The 23,305-nt window shown below is 43.2% G+C and overlaps 1 protein-coding gene across 4 annotated transcripts in view; it reads right to left on the bottom strand.

Moving 5' to 3' along the window:
- Dip2c (disco interacting protein 2 homolog C) overlaps nt 1–23,305 on the bottom strand; it is a 365,692-nt gene that overhangs the window by 149,667 nt on the left and 192,720 nt on the right. For 2 of the 4 annotated variants that reach the window (XM_026412392.2, XM_026412402.2), the window contains exons 2-4: nt 18,846–18,917; nt 17,200–17,367; nt 7,947–8,057 (exon numbers count right to left, since the gene is read on the bottom strand). In XM_026412392.2, coding sequence (XP_026268177.2) covers nt 7,947–8,057; nt 17,200–17,367; nt 18,846–18,917 — 351 coding nt within the window. The remainder of the gene's footprint in view (nt 1–7,946; nt 8,058–17,199; nt 17,368–18,845; nt 18,918–23,305) is intronic. The other 2 variants (XM_026412412.2, XM_026412420.2) reach the window with 1 other exon arrangement.

The raw sequence follows: 23,305 nt of genomic DNA, 5'->3' as shown, positions 1-23,305 counted from the left end.
CTATAAATGGGTCTTAGCTGTAGAGAAAGGATTTAACAAATTCTATCGATATGATCATGTAATTTTTCTGGCCTGTTGAAATGAATTCCATTGATTTACAAATACTAAACCAGTCTTGCATTTGTGAAATAAATCCCACTTAGTGGTGTGTAGATATTTCTATACACTGTTGTGTTCATTCTTCCAATACGTGGAGGGTTTCTGACATTATGATATGTGTTGGTCTGTTGTTTTCTGTCCAGTTTTGACGTTAGGACAAGGTGGACTTGCAGAATTAGCTTGAAGCTATTCCTTTTCTTCTGTCTTCTGAAGGGGATCACAGAGCAGTGGCAAGAGCCTGCCGCAAGCCCATCCGAGTCTGTGCTTTCCGTCTGGGAAGGCTGTTAACTCAGTTTAATAAAGTCCTTTCATACAATCTAGTTTTCCCCATTATGAGCTTTGGCAAATTGTGTCTCTTAAAGAATGGGTCCTTTTCACCTAGGCTTGTCATATTTGTGGGCAGAGTTGCACTGTTTATTGTGTTTTTAGGGTATGCGGAATCAGTGGCAATGTCCAACATTTCACTGGTGGGATTAATTTTTATCTTTTTCCCCTCTGAGTTAACTAGAAGCTTATCAATACTACTGAGCTTTCAAAATAAAAACTTAACTATTGCTGTAATTTGTATTATGTCTTTACTTCTGGATACTTTAGATATGATTTGCTCTTCCTAGTTCCCCTCAGGCCAAAGCTTAGATCATCATCAATTTGGGTTTTTCTTTTCTAATGACAGTATTCAATGCTATACACTCTTAAGACTGTTTTAGCTCCATTCCACAATTTTTGACCATTTGCATTTTCACTTTTAGTTCAAAATGTTTTTCAACTTTTAAAAGTACTTCTTTGATCTCTGTATTACTTCAAAGTGTATTGTTGGATCCAATTCTGTTGCAGCTTTCCATTTGCGTTTCTATTACTAATTTCAAGATTAATTCCTTGGTGGTCTGAGAATATACTGTGTGACGTTTTTATGACAGAATGTTGTCTTCATGAACGTTCTGTGAGAGCTTAAGAATGCACATTCTGCTGTTGATGAAGGACTCTGTATGCCAATTACAGCTAGCTGATTGATGGTGCTGTTGTTCCAGTCATCCATGTCCCGATTTCTCCTGCTGGATTTGACAATTTCTGATACAGGGATGTGGAAATCGCCCGTGCTAACGGGCCTGTGATGTTTTATGGGTTGCCTTATGTACTTTGTGCTTTGTTGGTGGGTGCACACACATCAAGGATTATTACACCTTCTTAGAAAAATGACCCCTTTATTATGATTTGCTCTTTATCTGAGAACTTTTCCTTGTTCTCAAAGTCAGTTAGCTACTTTGATCAGTGTGACCATGATAACTTTATCGCTGTGCTTCCATCTGTGACTAAATACTAAGAGATTTCTTTAGGTAACATAGTTCAGTATTTTTTTAATTCAGTCTTTTTAATCCACTTAAAATCTTAACTGAAGTGTTTAGAACATTGAATTTTAAGCCGACTGGCCTTTGAACCAATGTTTTTATAACTTACTGTTTATCATTTTTTCCTTAGATTTTTTTTTTGCCTTCTCCTCCGTCTCTTTTTAGTTTTAATTGACCACTTTATATGGTCCCATTTTTCTCCTCTTACCACATAATTCACTTTAAACATTAAGTGGGGGCTTGTGAATTGGCAATGTTGTTTGTTAATAATCCAAGTCCACTTCCAAATTATACAATACCAGCTCATAACTGGCGTGAGCACTTGACAAGGCCACCCCCAATTCTTCATCCTGTCCCTTGTAACACTGCTACCCTCTGTTACCCCACCATGCTACAGTCACACAATATATTACTTTTACTCTAGTCCAAACAATGTTAGGACAATTATGAATAAAAATGAGCAGAGATTTCCTCCGCATTTACCCTTCTCTAATGCTCCTCCCACAGATCTGCATTTCCAGCCTACCCACGCCATGTCTACTGAGGGTCCACTGGTGTTTGTTCTGACACAGTGTTTCCTTCCTAGATTTTGCTTCATTCTGGTTACATTATCCATCTGCAATTTTGAGGCAATGATTTGCCCTATAGCCTTAATTCTTTGGTCGATCAGGGACTCTTATCGTGGGGCTAGTAAAGCAAAACAGAATTTTACATTTCATTTTAACCGATTTAGATTTAACAGGTTCCACGTGGGTTCTAGCAACACGAGGAGACAGCTAGTCCCACTGGTGGGGCCTCACACCAGCACTGGGGATATTAAACTGACTGTATATCTAATTTAGCTCCACTGTGTGCATTCTCCTCTTCCAGCCCATCGTATTTAATGTAAATAGCGATTTCTATCACAATCAAAAACGTCCTCAGGAGTCTCATCATAGTAAACACAAGTTGATGACAAAGTTAAACCTTCAGATGTACTATAGGACAGCAAGGACAGGGTCTTCTGAATTTGCGTCTCACCTACATTCAGTGCACAGAACGCTAGATTGTATTAAAATTTCTAATATATTTGTTGAGTGAATGATTACAAGTACACTAGCCTATTCCCAGCAAGTAAATCAAACCTTATCACTTTAAAAAAAAAAAAAAAAAAATCAACCTAAGGCATGGCTGGGTTCAGATGCAGAAGTTTATACTTCATATTCTCTCAACTTTAAAGACAAAAAAAAAAAATCTCATGACAATGATTCTCAAACTCCTTGACCCAAAGAACATGTTGAACCTCTAAACATTGTGATAAACCTTCAAAACTTTTGCTAATGTGATTAACAGTATGTGTGTTTGGGGGGGCAGGGGGCGGGAAAGAAAACTAAGTAGCTTTTTAAAACAAAACTATCAACGCAGAATCTCTGCCTGTTAGAACAGGAACAGCACCATGTCCTGTAGCCTCTGCCCAAGTCCTTCACACACTCATGAAAGAGTAAGAATGAAAACTACTTGATCCTATGGACACCCTGAAAGGCCTCAAGAACCCCTGCCAAGACCCCTGGTACTTTGTTCAAGGCTCCCCGGCCTCAAAACTCGAGGGTCCCTCATGTGCCATTGCCAAGGAGAGTGACATGGAGACCACAGTGCCTAACCATTACAGAGGCAGCTGCTGTCTATGTATGGGTATGAAACTAAACATTTTAAAATCTATATCTGAAGCCATCAAAACACAAGATTCTAGCCATATCAGGAAACAGTATATGTTGCCTTTTAGTTTTAATATTCTTCCTGTTCATAGCTGGTCTTGGTTGCAATGGATGCAAACATATCTAAAGGTTTTTTAAGTTTTGCGATTACTAGGGGTAATGTATTAGATGTTGCTAGCAATTAAGCTTTAGACTTTGTATAAAGTATTTTAGTGTCTAATATAAAGTGATATTTCTAGATGCCCAGTAAATGCCTATTGATTCATTAGCTTTCCAAATCAAATTCAAGCTCTGCCCAAAAAATTAACTTAAAAAGGAGAGAAGATCTATTATAAGAACTCTAGTAAGAGTATATGGCAATGTAAGGTCATGGTTTAGAAATGAAATGGAATGATCATCTGGAGAGACTAAATTGAGGACTATGTGGATGACTATAGTGACTGCTCATTAAATCAGATATCTAATAGATAACAGAACTGCTCCTTGGCTAACAATTTGATCAAGGCACCTGAAGTAGCTCTACTGCAAGGTAAGTGGCCAAAGCCTTCTGGAGAAGCTAAGTCTCCTGAAGAACCACAAACCTTTTCCTGGAGAATGACTTAAATGTCCCACAATGGCTTGAAAGAAAATAAACCAGAAATTTGTGAAATGCGATAGACTAAAATAAACTCCTCTATCACGACTTATTTTTAAGATCTACTTATGAGCCTATACTCCATGAGAGTAGATTAAGGTATGTCAGTAAATTAAGAAAACTCAACTATATTTAGGGAAGATTCCATGAGAGGGGCAGAGACTTGGTGGTGGTGGAGAACCGGAGCCCCAAGAGTCATAAGCCCCTGGAAAGCTTGCATAGATGCGGCCATTCCGCATGAAAGTCTGTCATCATCAAAAAGTGAAGAGAATTATTCTTAAAAACTGGATTAAAATATGGTATAAAGCATTTTCCACGTCTCAGAACACTTCAAGGAATGTCTATGTGATTTTTCACAGACTCCTCGACGTAAGGACTAGCTGAGGCAAAGTCCATCATCTTTCAATGACCAATAAGAGCTAACTTCTAAAGAGACACATGGGTTCTGAACAGACCACAATCTGGGCAGGCGTTTGAGACATCTACACATTATCCTTGATTGCCGCCCTCACGCTCCAACAGGTTAAAACTCAGCTTTCAGGCCCCACTGCTCCTGGGTTATCCCTTACTCAAGATACTTGGACCAGAAGTATTCCCAATTTAAATTTTTCTAGATTTGGGGTATGTGCATACATGAGATACCTTGAGAACAGACTCCAAATTCTAAATAAAATCATTTATTTCTTATGTACTTTATATTTATAGCTGGAAAGTAATTTTATGAAATATTTTTAGTGTATTTATGTTTTGATTAACGTATGAGGTCAGGTGTGAAGTTTTTCCATTTGCAGCATCATGTTGGTACCCAAGAAGTTTCAGATTTGAAGTGTTTCACAATTTTTGATTAGGGATACTCAACCTGCCTCTTCTAAATACCTCAAATCTCACTGGTTCTGACCTTTCTCCTAAACTTGTATCAAGCCCACGCATTCAGGGTGTTTCAGTCTCTTCTGCCTCTAATCCATGCTCCACAATGTTATTGAAGTAATTTTCAAACTAAATTTGCTCCCATTGTACCTTTACCTCAAATCTCCAACTGGTATCCCATTATCTTCTGCATCAAGTCCAAATTTCCAAAGAACAAGACACAAAATACTGTGTAATCCAGCTCCTCCTAATTTCTTGCTCTTTCCAAATGGGTTACGTTTTCTCATTAACCTTCCTTCCAAAAATAGAAGCCAGGCTCTGTTACAGGTGCTTGGTATATATGAATTAAAAAAATAAAGAACACTGCCTTTGCAGATCTTATATCCTTATTGGAGAAGTAGATGATAAATGGATGACTGACAGTTGATAGATGATAAATAAGGAGATGGATGATCAATAGGTTATAGGTGGGTAGATGATATAGACAGAAATAGTCATCTACTTGTCAATCATCCATCTAACAGATACACAGAATGTCACACAGATTATTGCAATGGAGACAATCAGGACAGGAAAGGGATAGGGACTGTGTAAGAGGTGGCATGTTTTGTAACTGTTGGATAAAGAATGCTTCATCCAAAACAGCAACATTTGAGAAAAGACCTGATGAAGGCCAGGACACACCAACTTGTCTTATGAGGGAAGAACTTTCCAGGGAGGGGGAACTGCCAGTGTAAAGGGCCTATGGCAGCTAGGTGCTCCCTGGAGGTCCACCAGGAAACCAGTGTGGCTGCAGAGAACAAGTCAGAAAAGAAGATTATCTCCTGGGGGCACAGAGATGCCAGGCCACATCCACCAGGTCTTCATGTAGATTCCGGCTCCCACTGAGCCAAATGGGAGCTGCTTGATCACACAATCAACACCTTTTATTACAACACTGTTTTAAAATTCCAGGCTGCTGCTGGGTTGAGAGAAGACTGCAGGGGCCAAGGCTGGACACTTCGCCTTGCCCATCATGCTGCTAGTAAGAATTGTTACACTGCACCTGCAACTAGTCATCCTTAGGCTCCCTGGTCTGTGCACTTTGGAGACTGTTAGCTTTCTCTGCAGCTCTCTATCTCCTAGCACTATACCTGGCACAGAGCAGACCCCTGGATCAAGAGTGTCTCCTCAAGACCCTCCTGGGACCACCCGGCTCCTTGGAGTTCCAGGTACCTGTCCTGGCCACTAGAGGGGTCTAAGCTCATCTTTGAACTTAGTCCTGGAGCCAAAGGAGGGCCAACAGCAGCACCTGAGGATAAGGCTGGGCACTCAAGACCAACAAATCCACCCAGTGTGCAGGGCTGATCAATGACCATACAGAGAGAATAGAAATAAAAGTGTTGGGACAAAGTTTGGAATCCTGGGTTAGCTGACATCTGGAGTGACATCCGCCCCATTAGACGCCTCACCCTCAAAAGGGGAGACGCTTGAAGCTCTCATGCCTCAGGCTGTGTTTCTAATTGGAAAAGACTAACATAATTGCAGCATTTTTTCAAGGCTATTTCCCCACCTCAAAATGCTGCTAATGAAAAATTAACAGTGATTTTATCATAGGACACTAGGGAGGCTGGACCAGATGGGTGGCTTCCTTTCTGAAGGGCTGTGCCCACAGCATCTCTCTGAGCTGATGAAGTCAGCTCCTCAAGCTGTCTCCATCTCCTAAGCCACTGCCCTCTGCTGTGCGCACCCCTTCCTCCATCCTCCTGCCTTCCCAAGTAGGATCATGTGCATGGCTGGCAGGAAATGCACTGGAGGCTGAGGCATCACTTCTCATAACCTAACTAGGAGAATTTCCAAGACCAGACGCATCAAAGGGCCACAAGAACATCAGGGCTTATCACCCCCCCATCATCTCCAGCATCATGCAGAAAGATCCATAATGCAGTAAACAGACCGCTCTGATTATATTTCTATCCAAATTTTTACAAAGACACTTAATAAAGTTAGAGATTAGAAACTAATGTCATTTTCCATGGGGTGAGAAGTTGTACGAGAGGCCAAAGGAAACCGGATTTGCATCCTCAATCATTGTGGCCTCCCTGAACTTGGTTTTCTCCTCTATGAAACGAGGCAAAAGTGGTTTCTAGACACGTGTCCACATGCATGTCTGTGTGTATGCAGATAAAACACCAGCAAGGTAAGTAGTCGGGTAGTTCACGGAAGCCCTTTACACACAAGCCCGCCTCTTCCTATTACTTGAATGGGACCTGACACACCTAAATGGATAAGATCTCAGTGGCAATACACATGGGGTATAAAATAGCCTTAAAATAAGAGGTTAAGTTTTGGCATAAAATCCCCCCTTCATTGTAGCCCCACACATGGTCCCTGACATTAGAGGCTCGAGAACTCCTGAAAGGTCAGGAAGAACAGTGCGAGGCAGGGAGTAGCACGTCCTGCAGCTTCAGAAGCCCATTCTTATTTGCATAGGTGCTGCCTGCAGGTTCCATAAGGCCTGCTTTCCCTTCTGCCCTTCCTGTGGGAACCAGAGCCAGCAAACCAGGCAGAGAGCGCTGAGGCAACCTGCCTCATAAGCCTCATTGAGCACCACCCTGGAGCTGCACAGGACCCACCCAACCACTGTGTGGACTGAGTCACTTCACCATTCTCAGTGGCAATGTCCACCTGTGCCACATGAAACAGTAACTTCATCACCGGCTTGTTACGCGACTGCCTTCGAAAAGCTCTTTGAAAAATTTAAAGTGATACGTAAATGTCTTAGGTCTGGTCACCACCAGTCAATTACAAGGATTTGCAACCCATGTTGTAGGAACAATGACAAAACTTCCAAGTAGTTCCCTTATAAAAGTTATAGTTAGGCGAACAGGAAAAGGCAATTTTAATTTGCATATTAGGTGAAAATCTCTCTCAAAAGTAAACGTATCAGGGCTGGGGCTCAGCAGTAGAGTGCTCACCTAGCACGTGCTAGGCCCTGAGTTTGATCTTCAGCATCATATAAAAATAAGGGTACTGTGTTCAACTACAACTAAAAATTAAATATATTAACTTTTTTGAAAAAATTTATCACAGTCTAAGTTTCTTCTTGTTCAACTAATGAAAAAATTAAATCCAGCCCAGATGTGGCCTGCAGTAGGAATGAATTACAAGACAGCATTCAGACAAGATGATACTATAGAACAGACAAAAAACAGGGCAGGTCCATATTCCTTGAACCTGTGCCTCACAGATAATGAGTGTGCACCTGCTCATCCACAGTGACAGATCAAAGTACCATTAGTCTCCTGCCCCCATGCAATGCCTTACCTGACCGATAGCGCTCATCTCGTGACCCTGAGGACCTTCGGCGGTGGTATCTAGAGGCAGAAGAAGGAGTGACAGGAGCCCGGCGCTCTTGAGGCAAAGCTTGGTCCACCCCTAGATTTAAGGAAAAACAGCAAAGTGAGGGTAGGGCTGTGCTCAGCAGCTGCAGGCAGCAGACACCATGGAGCCAATCCCTTGGTGGAATAAACCTAGGCTTCGCCATGCACACAGCGCAGCTGGAGCGGCCCATGAACCAGTTGGGGGTGGGTGTTCATCACAGCGTATGAGCAGGAGGTAAGCATTCTGGGCTGTGGCAGGGGCAAGTGCTCCCAAACGCAGAAGGCCAGCCCTGCCCAGAAGAATGCCAGCCAGTGCCCCTTCAGTCACCACCACCCCAACTACATCATGGGAAGAACAACGAAGCCCAAGACAGAAAAGGTATGATTTTTTTTTGGGGGGGGTATAATATACAAGTCATAAATCCCTGAAAAAAATCCAAAGTCACATTTTATCATTAATGTTCACTTTAAATAAATCTTTCAAGGGGCTGGAGATGTAGCTGAGCAGCAGAGCAATTGTCAGAGGCCCTGGGAGCAACTGTTAGTATCAAAAAAGAATTTTACAGGATTTCTTTAAACAATGCTATTCAGGTCACTAGAAGGTACCTATAGGTAGCAAACAGCTTTGTTCACTCCAAAGTAATCACTCTCTGGAAACTTCACACTCTGGAAACTTCATTTGATACTAGGGGTTTTAACAAGGTATATTCGAGTACAGTTGTGATGAATTACCAAGAATATCATCTTCATCAGATAACGACAATTCAAAAGATACTGGTCAAAAAGCTGACCCAAATCTGCCAATCACAGTTCTACTGTGATAACCTAACAGGGGCAGGAATAATCCAGATAAAAAAAGTTGTGTGAGAAGAATTTAATCATTACAGTTCAGGAATAAAACTTCCTACACTGAGCATTTGTTACCAACTGTTGCTTCTTCAGAGATAGACCAATAACACTTAAGAACTCTGGCACTGAATTGTTAAAAAAAAAAAAAAAAAAAAAAAGTTTAGACCCTGATTTCCAGTGACAGGCTCCCACGAAAGTTAAATGTGATTCTGTGGATTAACATTTCTCTCACTCTGGTGATTTCCATGCCACTTTTTCTTGCATGTTTTTAGGTCCCCCGTGATAGGTCAACTATGTCAGAATCATAAAAACAGCAGTTCCTACTCTAACACCACTTTGTTAGGCTCTATAAAGCTTTAACTAGCAAGCACATCAAGTCATTAACATTCTGCAGTGAATGAACATTTCAGTTATTGTCTACAAATGATCTTTTCAGACATTTAAAACATTTTTTTTAAATAAAATAGGTGAAGTTTATGAAATCAGAGTCCTGTCTAAAGACACGTTGCTTGGTATATACACTGATTCATACACATATGGATTATAATTCTCAAGATTATATACAGACTGAAAACCACAAGGTTGAGTGTTAGGAATATTTTATGTGGTTATAGTATCTGTACCTTGTTGTCGTCTCAGCCTCCAACACATCCTATCTACTGCTGGTCCTTTAAAAGCACTCCCCACACCCTGACCCTATCTGATGCTTACAACCTGGCGATGGCTTTTCAGCTAGGTGTTCCCGGGAGAGCCTTCCTGGAGCCCCTCCCGCTCTACCCTTGGTCATGCAGGTGTGCCTTCATCCTGGACTTGTGTTATTGTGTTGGTCATTCGTTCCTTATGTGTCTTCTCACCTCTCCCTCATATTTTAAAGGGACACCTCAAGTAGCTTCTGCAGAAGGGATGAAAGACACATGGAGGCCCTACATGTGCCCAGTGTGCATCTCTCTACCTTCACGTGATCGGGTCGGTTGCTCAGATGTGGAATTCTAGGCAAGAGTTACTTTAGTTCATTGCCTTTTGTTGCCATCAGTGTTGAAAAACCAAAATGCCACCCCTGTGCTCTAATCCTCACCTGGACCTCTTTGTTGACTTCTCTAATTTCCCCTCTCCTCCCACTGAAGGGGCTGCATGACAGCCCTTCTTCCTCATGGCTGGGCACCACCAGATCTTCCACTAGGCTGTTTTGTTTGCCTGAAGAGACTCACCGCCTGGCTAGTGAGTGAACTCAGGCACTTGTACCACCCCAGACATCCCTAAACTGAGGACCTTGCTGGTTTCAATGCCCAAGAATAAACACCTCCAGGTGGTGTGGGCAGAGGCGGTCCCTGTGTACTAGGGGCCATCTCTTCTCCCAGCTCCAGGCCATGTGGTACCTAGGGTTTCCAAAAGCATCCTTGTCTACGGGCTTTCTCCAGTTTGCCAAATGAGATGCCACAACTACATATTACAACCGTTGGCCGTTGTGGCTCCCATTCTCCTGTCCTGTGGACTTAGACTTCATCTGTTTGCTGACAGGTATCTCAGTGCAGCTTGGGAGGAAGCAGAGGCAAGTGCAACACTCCAACCACTGGGTTTGAGATGCACCAGTCACCAGTTTTTTGGTTGTTTTTTTTTTTTTTAATGTGTAACTTTCAGTCTCAGTAACTCAAACATACTTTCTGGAATTACTCTCATCTCCCCAGCTTACCAGAACGTGAAGTATGGAGTTGTGGGCCACTATTGGGCTCATTCATGGGCCTTATGAAGCTGTCCTCAAACATACTTTTGTATGTAAGTGTTAGGAATACTAAGCTTCATAGGCTGAAATGTAGCATTTACAACAGTTTTTTTTTTTTTTAAAAAAAGGGTGGATAAAACTAAATGTAACAGTTATAACAGGTTGACAGCAACGACAGTGAAACAAACTAGAATATTAGTTCTATTAACTTTAATCTGGGCTTATTCCCAAAGAGATTTAAGGTGGCTTAGAAGTATGGTCTGAGGGCTGGGGATATAGCTCAGCTGGCAGAGTGCTTACCTCACATGCACAAGGCCCTGGATTCAATCCCCAGCACCATAAAAAATAAAAAAAAGTATGCTCTGACAAGAGGAGGCCACCAGCTACAATGTGCTCACCATAAGAGTCCAACTTGTGACCACAGTAGGGCCCAGGGTCACTGCAAGGTTGTTCTCCTTGTCTGTCCACTAATGGGAACTGAGCAACACTACTGCTGGAACAGATGTCTCCATACAGCATAAATAATTCATAGAACAGCCCAGTGTGCACCCAGCATGGGCCTGGCACTCCCAGCTATGTCCAGCTTGAATCAGGTTCACACACTGCCCAGGAGAGCCACAGAAAAAAAGCCTCAATAGCCAGTGTGATCAAGGGCATAAGAGGCCGATTTGGTCCCTGGGAAGGAAGTCGTCCTGAGGACCTCGGGGTTACTGTCCCAAGAGATCCAGATAGGAGGTCAAAAATGTTATTTCTGCTTAGGGAAAAGCACCACAGGGGTCAACAGAGGTATCAGGGTATCTCCCACAGCTATCAGGCATTCACATGTCGGTGTGCCCAACACCAAGTCACCTCCACATCCTAAGAGTGTCAGGGAGAGACTCTGAGCTCTGGATCTGTAAGGCTCCTGTCCCTGTGACCTCAGCAAGTTCCTCCTCCTTTCCAAGGCTGAGTCCCCCATCTTTACACAGAAATAGTAGTAATGGATAACACTGGTAGCACCGGTTTAAGACTTAATCCCTTAGGTTCTTAGCATAAAAGCCATGAGTCAGGGACCATTAGTTGCCATTTTACTGAGAGAAAAAAAAAAAAAACAGGCACAGAAGCAAGGTGTAAACTCTGGCAGTATACACCAGCCTGTCAGTCACGATTGCCTTTCCGTTGTGACTGGAGTCTCGCCTGGGTGCTCCCAGATGCCGCTGTTTGGATGTCCTGGAGTTGTGCAGCACTGGGTACTGGGCTCCAGGTACCACCCCCAGCACCAGAGTGGGTGTTCACGCTCCTCCAGCCATACCTTAAAACCCTGGGGAGGCACATATGAGTATTTCCTTAACACTGTGGTGAAAGAACACGATGATCCTGTTGGCCCTAATGTTAGGGGACAAGTGGGACAGCCATCAGTCTAAAACGATGCTTGAGATCAGAAGTCAACAGGGCAGTACTGGTGACCCTCGATTATGCTGGATGTTAAACGTATTGCAGGGGGTGGGGGATCAGAAATTCTAAATTTGGACAGTAAGAAAGACTAAAATCTTGGTTTTTAATGTGTATTTAAGTGAAGTCATGAAAGTTGCATGGAGAAACCCTTTAAAAATCAACACGGGATTTAGGATAAGACAATCTGGATCCAAATTCTGGTCTTACTCTAGTTGCCTAAGCTTGGGCAAGTCTCTGTGCCTCTAAGCCATACATTCCGTGCATGCTGAAGGGAGGGTGCAGACATCATCTGGGAGGGACAGTCAGCTCCTGAGGCCCCCCAAGGATTCCCATCTCTTCCCCAGCACTGAGAGCAAGCTTGGGTTCAGGGGGAGGGGGGAAATCCTCTGAGCTCCATAGAAACACATCACAGGCTGCTGTGCACATGAAACCCCCTTTAGATAATTTTCAAAATTGCTGCAGATTTTTCTATAGCTCATATCTGCCCAGAAACAGTTTCTGAATAGAGTCCCTTCTCTTCTGGAACCTAGCTATACTTCCTGGTTTACATAACAGCACTTATTTCTACAATAAGTTCAGTCAAGGAATTTACCAGAAAGTAGTAATTGCCATACACGTGGGTAATAAATTTACTATTTCTGCATTGACGTGGATGAGAACACCATAAACAAGAGTGGATTCTCATCCTAAGCAGTGTCTACACAAACCACAGAAACCCAGTTCTTACACTGTCACTGTTACTTTTGTCTTTTACAAACATAGGTCTTCGCCATAAAACTAAGTCTGATTAATAATCATTTTCCTAATATTTTAACTTGATTAGGAACTCATGAATTGGGATAATGGGAAAGATTTAAAACTTTTGGTAGTTTAACATTGTGTCCAACTCCGCCACCCTGGCCTTTAATCTATGCTCAGATAAGCTCAGCTCATCACCAGGGTTCTGCATAGGCCTCAGTTTTTTTTTCCCCCTTCCCCCAAACCCCTATCAGACAGTTCTGAGGTTGGCACCATCCTCATGGTTAGGTGGACAAACCCAATGGGGCTCTAACTCCAGAAACATGGCATGACAGTGGGCTTGGCTGTGGTCCCTCTTAACTATTCAGACCTGTGATAAGGAACCCGACTCATTCAATGCAACACCAGAAATTTCACCTGATCAGACCACCAGCTGTGAGAGACAGGACAGGTCTTAGACAATGTACAGTGGCAAACTGCAAGACTGATCCTAAGGACAGCTGGCCCAGAACACGGGTGACATACCCTCCGCTGATGCGAGTTCATCTCCTCTACCCTTCAAGCTGGAAGGACCCATGCTAAGCCGGAGGGGCAACACCAACTTGACTCACAATCCCCTGTGTGGGATTATCCTTGTACCTCCATCATCCCCATCTACCATGGGCCCAGGCACAGTTGGACCCTTCAGGGGAGGAATTTGACTGGCACAGGTTTGGGCATCTCTCGGCCCAGCTTAGGAGGAAGTCAGCTGGCCCAGCAGACATGGATTCTGTGCCTGGGGAAAAGATGCATCTCAGATACACCATGGAATTCTTGAGGGAGGATGAAAACACCAAGCTAATTGCTTGACATCCAGTACCTGCTACTGGGCAAGCACAGCAGCCATCTAGAGGGGAACCAAAACAGGCCAATGACAGGACCGGCCCAGGCAGCTCTATTTTCTAGGGAGAATAAACAGCACTTTACTGAGGATTACATCCTCAAATGCATTTCTTTTTTAACTTTTTATGTGACCAAAGCACAAAATTCACAAGTGCTAAACACTGCTAACTGTGGGGAACTTCCTCCCTCACTATCCAGAGAGGTAGCAACTGCATTTCAAACAGCTTCCTCATAATGTCCTAGGAGAAGAGGCCAAGGTGAGTTACTGCAGCCACAGAACTCCCCAAAAAACAGCTTATCACAAGGGTTCTCAAGTCAGTTTTGAAAAAAATCGGCAAAATACAATTCATCTACTTAGAATGTGCTGAGGTCCAAAATCATGTTATCCTTTGACAGTCCTGTTGCTGTCAATGTTAATGTTTTCATTTAAACTTCTCCGTATCCGAAATAAAACTACAACTGTCATCACAGATGATATCTGAAGCAGGAGGTTTAAGGTGCAACACATCTGAGTGCTGAACCCTGGGGCACTGACCTCAGCTGGACCAATCTCTGAATGTCTTCTTGTCAAGTGCAAGGAAAATACTGCCAGGCTTGCTGTCTGTGCCCTACATGACATGGATGCAATGGGCAGAACTGCTACCTGAAGAGTCTGGAGAAACCAGCTGCTGCCCCACTGTCCTCCAACCACATGCAAATTACATGACTGGCCGGCAGGCACCTGCCAACTGGCAAGGGAAGTAGACAGCATCTCTGGCCATCCCATTCACCCAATACTTGCTGAACATTGACTGTGGAGGGAAGTAGGGGCCCTTGAGTAGTTTATATCCTATTGTGGTAGGGGTGGGGGCAAATATCCACATTTCAGTAAGAATCATTCAACTACAATTTGGGCGAGTATTTCAAAAGTAGGATGCTGAGAAGACTAGGATCTGCGATCGACCTGACAGGAGGGACCAGGGGAACAATCCTTGAGAAAGTGACATCTGAGTTGAGCATTCAACCATACCTGGGTACAGGCAAAGGGCACAAGCATGTACAGAATTCCTAACATGGGGTGCAGTGTGTTCATCTGGGGAAGATGCTGCAGAAGCTGAGAAAATGCAGGGTGGCAGGATGCACAATACAGAGACCAATACAGTACAACCCAAGTTCCAAGGAGGGCTATCTGGGGTCTTCAGGATAAACACATAGGAACTCAGACTAATAACACACAGCACCTGCTGAGGGAGGCTGAAAGGAAAACAGCAAGACAATGACTGACTGGCTCATAGTAGCCAAATTCACCAAGACCTCAAGCTCCCTTTTTCTATACCTAAGCAAGAAGCCACCTGTTGAAGAGTCATCAGGCTGCGCTTGGTGAAATACCTTGGATACAGAAAAATGGCTCCATGCTGAGACACATTTCATGGACAGCCATGCAATGAATGCCACCAAGCTGATACACCAAGAGAAAGAAGGACTGTGTTTGGGCAAGGAAAGCTTACTATCATGGTAACACTGAAATCTTACTACTTTCCATCACCATGATGGGTGCCCTTAAAAGTAGTGAGGATTCATTATACACATGTACACTATGTTACCAAGACATCCTGAAGGCTGCTAGATGGTGGATTCCATTTTCTACCTTTACAAATTTAATTGCATTTAGAGATTGATAAAAGATGATTTTGAAGACACTGCAGTGACAAACTCCAACAGGGCAAGCACCAAATGGGCAAATTTCCCTAAGTAGTATCTTAGAAGTGTTAGAAATGATTTCCAAACTCTTCTTTCCAACCCTCTTTTCCTTGATAACACAATTCTATTTCTTTATGGCTTCCAGCACACATCGACATCTAGGTCTGCACTCAGTCTTTCACTCACCCAAGACAGTCTTTTCCAGCACCTGTGTCACCACCAGATCTCCAACAGCACTTAAGCCCACACCCTGAACAGCAGCAGGAAACACAGAAGGCAATGCTGCATCTGGAACTGTGTCCCTGGAAGGAGACCATGCTTGGCAGTGCCTAGCTCCAGCCCTCCATTTTGGGGGAATGCTGTTATAGTTCATAATTGTGTGTCCCAAAGGACATCTTAAGAAATATTCCTGAAATGCTTTTTAAAAGAAATCGTAATATTTTCTTTGGTAAGTAGAAATGGGAGGGGGCTGGGGTTGTAGTTCAGTGGTAGAGTGCTTGCCTAGCACATGTGAGGCACATAAAGGTATAAGAAGGGGTGTTAAAACAGAGGTTCTTATAGGAGGTATACAGATGCTTAGGAGTAACTGAAACAAGGTAATTTTCATACAGATCCTGTACAGAAACAATTATTTCCCCAATAGGGCCAAAGAATTCTCTGCTTTAGAAACATCGGTTTTACCGCTTCCCAGGGAACAAAGTCCTGGAGGAGGAATAATTGCTCACCCAAGGGCAACCTTCTCAAAAGCAGCAGTAAATACTCCAGAGTAGCTGGGATCCAAGCCTCTGTCCTGAGACAGGACATCTGAGCTGAACTGGGCAGGGCTGAACAGAAGGCTTCTCTTTGTGAATGGGAATGAAAGGCCAGAGCTCAACACCAAGTTCTATTTTTACCACATTTTAATCAGACATTTTGAAATAGACCTCACAGAACACCCAGGGTACCCTACTCATCAATCCTGCATCTGTCCCCCAGGAGAACTGAAGGGTCAGCAAGGTCACTGGGAGGTCAAGCCAAAGCCAAGACAGTTGGGATGTCCTTATTTGACATTATAAGAAGGGGTGTTAAAACAGAGGTTCTAATAGGAGTTATATAGATGCTTAGGAGTAACTGAAATAAGGTATTTTTCATATAGATAATGGAGGCCCACCTGTGATAGTGATGTCAGTCTCCTTACTATCTGTACATGTTCAAGCAATCCACTGAAGTATAACTCAGAACCTCAATCTAAAACTTCAACCTACCAACACTTTATCCTATTAAAAGGGCTGGGGCTCAGCAGTACAGTGCTCGCCTAGCATGTGCAAGGTGCTGGGTTGGATCCTCAGCATCACATAACATAAAGTTATTGTGTCCAACTACAAATAAAAAAGAATGTTTTCTTTTTAAGTGCATTTAAGTCAACTTAGGCCTCAAGAATTTCTTATAGGCAATACCAAAATTATTGACCTTTTGGGGGATCCTTATCTCCAAGAACACTCAGATTTACTGGTTTTTCTATTAAAAACCTACGATTTTGTTCTTTAGAGATAGGAATATGGTAGTTACAGATCCCAAAGTCGCTGCCTTGGAGCATCTCTTGGAGCCCAAGGTTTCCTCATTCTTCCCTGGATTTTGGGCTAAGAGACAAAAGCTAGAAAGCCAACATTTTCAAGCATTTCCTAATTTTTCATGCATCCTCCCTGAGTGCTGCGTACAGGGTGCGGTGCTCCACTAAGGCCCAGGGCTGCAGACAGGGGGCACTCTCCTTGAGCAGAAAATGCAAAGGACCTCGAGAGGCGCTCAGGGCAGGAGCGCCCTGGGCCTGTCCTGCACCAGGGCGCAGGCGTGGGGCCCTGGACCCTTCCACGCGCCCCTGCGCTGGGGTTTCTGCCCTCAGCATCGCAGCGCTCACCGAAACGAAAGTAAAACAGAGGCCGGTTCCCCGCGGCGCTGGCCGCCCGCTCCCGGGCCGCGGCTTCTCGGACGTCGCACACACCGATGTGCGCGGGGCGGAACGTTCTCCTCGTGGCGCCTTCACTGTGCTGCAGTCTACACCGAACCACGGCAGCTCCATTCGCTGCTGTAACAAGTTGAAAAAAAACTAATTAATTCAGACTTTAGTTTTTTTTAAATTTGTTACAGCGCTGAGCAGAGCTGCCGACCCCATGCAGAACAGCACACAGACCACCAAGGGACTGCCAGGCGCGGGCGCCCCAGCACCTGCCAGGCTCCAGAACTGTCCTCTGGCAAAACGAGGAACTGCTTCTGTTTCACTTTTGTTTGGAAGGACAAAGCAGCAAAATCCAGCTGTGTCCAAAGCCCACAGTCGGCCCACCAGCCTTCCTCCAGAATGGGTAAGATACCCACAGAAAGACATCGGCAAGTGGCGTGGTCTTTAAGACAGCCATCCGCAAGGAGTCCTAAGGAGGAAAGGGAAAAAAAACTCCACGACACCAACTCTCCCCCCAAGCTCTGGCCCAGGAGCTTCAGCCATCTACAGGCTTCTCCCAGATTAAAATAATAATACTCCTTTACTTCATGAACCAGACCACAGAAAACCCAGTCCTTCAGCTAATGCCGCAGAACCAGGCTGCTTCTCCATCCACTTCCTCAAAAATCAAAGAGGAAACACAGTTTCAAAACAAAACTCTAAGCACAGCAGAAACTCAACACACAAGTTACTTTAAACATAAGGCTTCTGGAACTCTCCTTACCATGCTAACTCCACCACTCCAGGTAGAGCCAGCAGAGAACAGCCCTGGGGTCAATGCAAGTGTGGACATAGGTATTCTTAGACCTCTTAAAATTGTCTCCATGGTATAAACTGAATAGTTGTTTTCACCTTTAAAACGCATGCTCTCATCCTTTTTCCTTGAGGGAAAAGAATTGCTTGCATTAGCTCTCAGTCATTTCCTAAAGCCCAGTGAATATCCCGGGATCTCACAATGAACTGAACTTACACAGAACTGAGGTGTTCACACTCCAGCCTAACACTGTTTCCTTCTACCTCCAACTTCCACAAGCCAGCTCAAATGCAAAGAGGTTCTCAGATCCACACACTTAAAAATGCCAGAAGGCAACAGACTTGGAAGTCTTCAAGAAGCAGTAACAGTTTACAATCTATCTCAAAATACAAGCAACCTTAATTTCATAATTCTAGGCAGTATATCATTTCCTAGATTCCTCACCTAATGATATCCACAAAAATCCTGTATTAATTTAAACAATAAGATTAACTCATAAACCAAAAATCTCAGTTAAAACACTAATGCTCTTACATTTTCACAATTACAGCATTTCAAAATAATGTATTATTGATCTCCATCTACAGAGGAAAGACATATTAAATTTATTAGGCACGCTTATAGAAAAACCCTACGTGCCTTCTATATCCATGAGTAATTACACAAGGAGTTGGATGTGGCCAGTGCTCACATCAAATGAGCGACCTTCATGCAGATTTGGAACTAAGGATGGATTTACTTTTCATCTTGCATGTTGCAGTTAACTTTAAATACTAAATAATGTATTTATGCTACTTAATGAAGGGTTACGTACTCGGAGGCTGAGGAAGGTAGGCGCCAATTAATTTTGACCTCTTCTTTTCATATCCCTTTTGTGTGATGTCACCTGAAAGAGAAGGAAAAAGAACAGTTTCAATGAATACTGTTGTTCATTTGTGAAGTCTAATATTCCCACAGTTATAACTCTCATTTGCCTTACAATTCGAATTTAAAAAAGGAAACTCTGATGTCATTCACCTTGACTTCTCCCCCCTGCCCTTAAAAAAAAAAAAGTAAAACAGCTCTCCTGTTACATAAAACTCATTGGCTCAACACACACTTGCCACGGCTCCTCCTGGCTTGATTTCAGCTCCTAGAGTCCAGAATTAAATCTGCAATCTCATGCGCAACTGCCAGTGCAGAAGTTCACCCTATCTGCACAAACCCTCATGAACTCAATCAACAGTGGACAGCAATGGTCTGGGCTGGTAATAGCCAGCCAACACCATTGCTAATCATCATCTCCCTCCACTAATAAGATTTATTTCCAATCAGGCGTGTCAGTCACAAGGACTTTAACTACCACGGTATTTTTGAAAAATAAATAGTATGAAAGGAAGCTTTAGATTAAAAAAAGAACATGGGGCCTAACAAAATTCAGAATATACGAGAAAGGTGCAGATTGTTCAAATAATGCCACACGTTAAAGCTGAAGATTTGCATAAAGAAGACAGAGAGGTCAATACTGTGTTAAATTTTTCCCAGCTGATAAGCCACTGAGTATATGGAACAAAAACCATCTTCGTAAATATGTGACGCTTTTTTCTAATTATAATCCCCAGTGAACACTGAACACTGATTTTTGCCCTTCATTTTGGAATCTATTACATTTTTTCTAATATTCTGATCAAACCATTCTTTAAAGAGTAAAAATCTCAGGTTTCAATAAAAACATGGCAAATAAATAGTTACTACAATGCCATGCACAGATGTAACTTTGCTCATTCTGGCAATGTACACCAACTACGGGACATGGCCCTGTGCACCGGAGGACTAACTCATAGCTCACTGTACGTGTTCACCACATCCCCAGCAAAACACAGGGCCAGTGCTTAAACCTGAAACCACAAAGAAACGGAAATATGAGCAATATGCAATCCTTTGTTAAGCATTTACAATGTTGAATGTTATCTAGACATTATGAAGGGATTTGTTCAAAAATTAATCAAGCCAGCTGTCATGTTTGTGGTGCACTTTACACGCAGTCATTTCATCACTGAGACTGTCGTTTGGGTTTGGAAGTGCCCCATTGAATCTTTAAAAACGATGTCCCACTCTCACCATCGCCTCATATGTATTTATATGCTCTGGAATATTTCTGAGTTATGAGTAAAACAAGGGACAGGAATCAGCTGTGTTAGAGTAGTGGCGGTGGCAAGGTTTACTTTACCCTGTTTCTCTCTGCAGGTGACTACACCTGTAACACCACAGGAAGTACAGGGATTGGGCTTTAAGAAATATGACAAAAACAGTCTGTAGAAGAAATAAAGCCCCTGAAAACCACAGGTTCCATCAAGTCTCCATGGGAGTCCAGGCCCATCAATCAGAAGGACCTGGTCCATTGGTGGCCAGCCCCACCTCTGGTGCTCCAGTTCAACACACTGGAATGTAGAATGAAGGAATCTGACTTTCGGGGAATTGATTATGGCAGGTTCTGGGTGCCACCAGACTCAGCTGTGGCCCTCAACAAGAGGCTACCCACTCCTGCTCATAAGGCTGCTTTACCTTTAGATGGCAAAACAGTGCTCAGCCCCCTTGGGAAACCCTGAGAAAGCAACAGCCCTGAGCCTCTGCAGAAGCTGAACACTCACTGCCCTTCTTTCCCCTAATCACTCTCTGAAAACAGAGTCACCAGTGGTTAGTTTTCATGTTAATTGTGATGCTGGTTAATCCATTTTGTCTCCTGCCCAGGATTTAGAAACAACCAAGACCATGGGTTGATTCCTCAGGTACAGGGAACACCCATATAAAAATGAAGGACCGGAATAGGTAAGGAAACAAGGACCTGGGGCTTCATCTCCTAGCTGCTTTGAGCAATTCCACAGTCGGGTCCAAGCCCTGGTAAGTCACAGTCTCACACCACATTTTGATGTGCACCTAAGCTTCAGCTCAAATTTCATTAATTTCTCAGTTGAACATTGAAGTAGAAGGGATCCTCCTAAATTTTAGTACAGGCCAACTTCAAAGGAAACAAACTTCGAACTTGGGATTAGGTCTTACTTTGGAAAGCCCGATTACTAAGAATTTAAGCCTAAGGAAAAGTAAGCACATTTCCCCTGCAGCCCAGGACTCCCTAGGAGATGCTCAAGTGGGGCTAACCTGTATCCTCGGGTTCCCCTCCCCAGACTCAGGTAGAAATCCCAGATTGAGAAAGGGGTAAACAAAAAGATGATTGACATAAGTATTTCATGTGGTTTGATCAATACATTGTGCCCACTGAGGGATCAGCATATAGAAGATTTCTAGACATTACAGAATCCCAGGGAATCTTCCTCTCTCCACTTAGGAGCAGGTTAGGAGAGAGACTTCAGAATGACTTCCATATGCCATGCACTTTACCCAAATCAGTCTGCAAACTAAGTCACACAGGCCAAGTCCAGGTTCTGGCCTGTCCTCTTGTGCTATGGCAGCAGAGTGCAGTACCTGCAAATGGGTCGGTGTCAGCTACAAAGCCCATACTCCCTCTAGTTTGGTGCTTTACAGAAAAGCCCCTGCCCAAAATGTCCTAAATAATGTTTTATCCCTTAAAACAAATTTTGCAGGTAGGAAACAAAGGCACAGTAGTATTTCTCTCCTGCCCAGGAATGCAGATGTTAGGCAAAAAATATGTAACTCCAAAACTCTTTTCCATTAAAACCTAGAATGTTCCACTCTAGGCAAAGCCAGTATATTTGGTGCTGCTCCTGCATGCTTGCCCTGGACACCCTGCCCAGTTCTGTTGAAGGCTGGGCGTTCTATGTAGGGGAAAGAGCAGAGGAGAAAACTCATTCTTTTATTGAAAAGTGACAGACAATGGTGGAACCCTTGGATCTCCCCTGGATTCAACCCACAGTACTACCAAAAAAATAGATGAAAAAAATAAAAAATAAAAAAATAGATGACATCTAGCCAGATGATAGTACATAACAGATGACAGATACATGGCAATAGATAACGCATAATAGGTATACATGATAAAGAATGGGTTGATAATAGATGATTGACAGATAGGAAAGACAGGATGAATAGATGACTGCCTCAAAAGCTAGCTGGTTGACTTTACATAGATATCTGCCTTTCAGACAGTTCCTTGGTTTCTGACCAGGGCTTGTGCAAGGCAACCAATGCCCTGTATACACTATGGAGACACAGTGAGCATTGCAAGCACCTGGGCTCCTCTTAATTCTCCATCAGCTCAGGCTGAACTACCAGGGCTTCTCTTTCTCTCTGCACAGCTGATCTGTACCAAGTGCAGTCTTCAGGATGAATCCACATAAACTAAAGGCACAAAAGCAACCAGAGGAGAGTTCACCTCAAGCTTTTCTGCAAGGCTTTGTTTCACATTTGTTATTCCACACAGCAAACCTTGAGGTTTAAGGGTCAATTGATGTTCTTTTCACAGTGAAGCCCAAGGAACGTCACTCAAGGATATTTTCAATGTCAATTCCAATCAATAGAAAAAGTCTTTTCAGTTCTGAAAAAATTAGCTAAATCTAAATTTGTATTTCAAGACTTTTGCTCCTTCAAAAGCAGTTGCTAATGTCAAAGACTTGAACCACAGAATCATTTGCTTGAATATTTTCCACAGCAAGTTCCAAATAGCATATTTTCCATGCTTCAATACTCAAGATACCCTTTTATTTAACTCCTTTCTCACAGTAGGAATAAGAAGGTACAACAGAAAAGTCAGTGCAGAAGTTTCAACTTCAGGGATGGAAAAATAGAAGCGATCTTATGAAGCACTTACTACTTCCCCAAACATGCTACTTATATTATTCTAAGAAGTTCCAGAAGGCCCCAAGTTCCAGCACAGACATTGAGATTTATGTTCGTAACAAAAAAGAGATTTATAGACAGGTCATAAACTGAAAATGAGTAAAGCAAAATCTTCAGGATAAGGTTGAGCCACACTTGGGAAACACATCCTCCCCCTGGTCCCCTAAAAAAGGAAGAATCCCTTTTACTTATTCCATCGTTCAGTGTCAGGAAAGTGAAGTGAAAGCTGGCCCAGCAAATGCACACGACAAGAGGCCCTCTCAGCTTCAGTTCTCCAACCCAACCTCAGGCCCGAGGTGTCAGACTTGGACTCAACTGTAATTTGTGAAAGGCCAACCAACCCATGCACGTCCAGCTCACAGTGTGGAACTCTGGAGAGCCACATGGTCCTCAAGGGAGAAGACCTGTGTGCCACACAGCTACTGCCTCGGCTGGGATTAATTCTGAGTAAACAGACCAGTCTGACTGTGATCATTTCCA

The sequence above is a fragment of the Urocitellus parryii genome, chromosome 9 (assembly GCF_045843805.1).
Source record: "Urocitellus parryii isolate mUroPar1 chromosome 9, mUroPar1.hap1, whole genome shotgun sequence".
Lineage (NCBI taxonomy): Eukaryota > Metazoa > Chordata > Mammalia > Rodentia > Sciuridae > Urocitellus > Urocitellus parryii.
The sequence above is the reverse complement of the archived record's forward strand: the minus strand, read 5'-3'. Positions and strand labels throughout refer to the sequence as shown.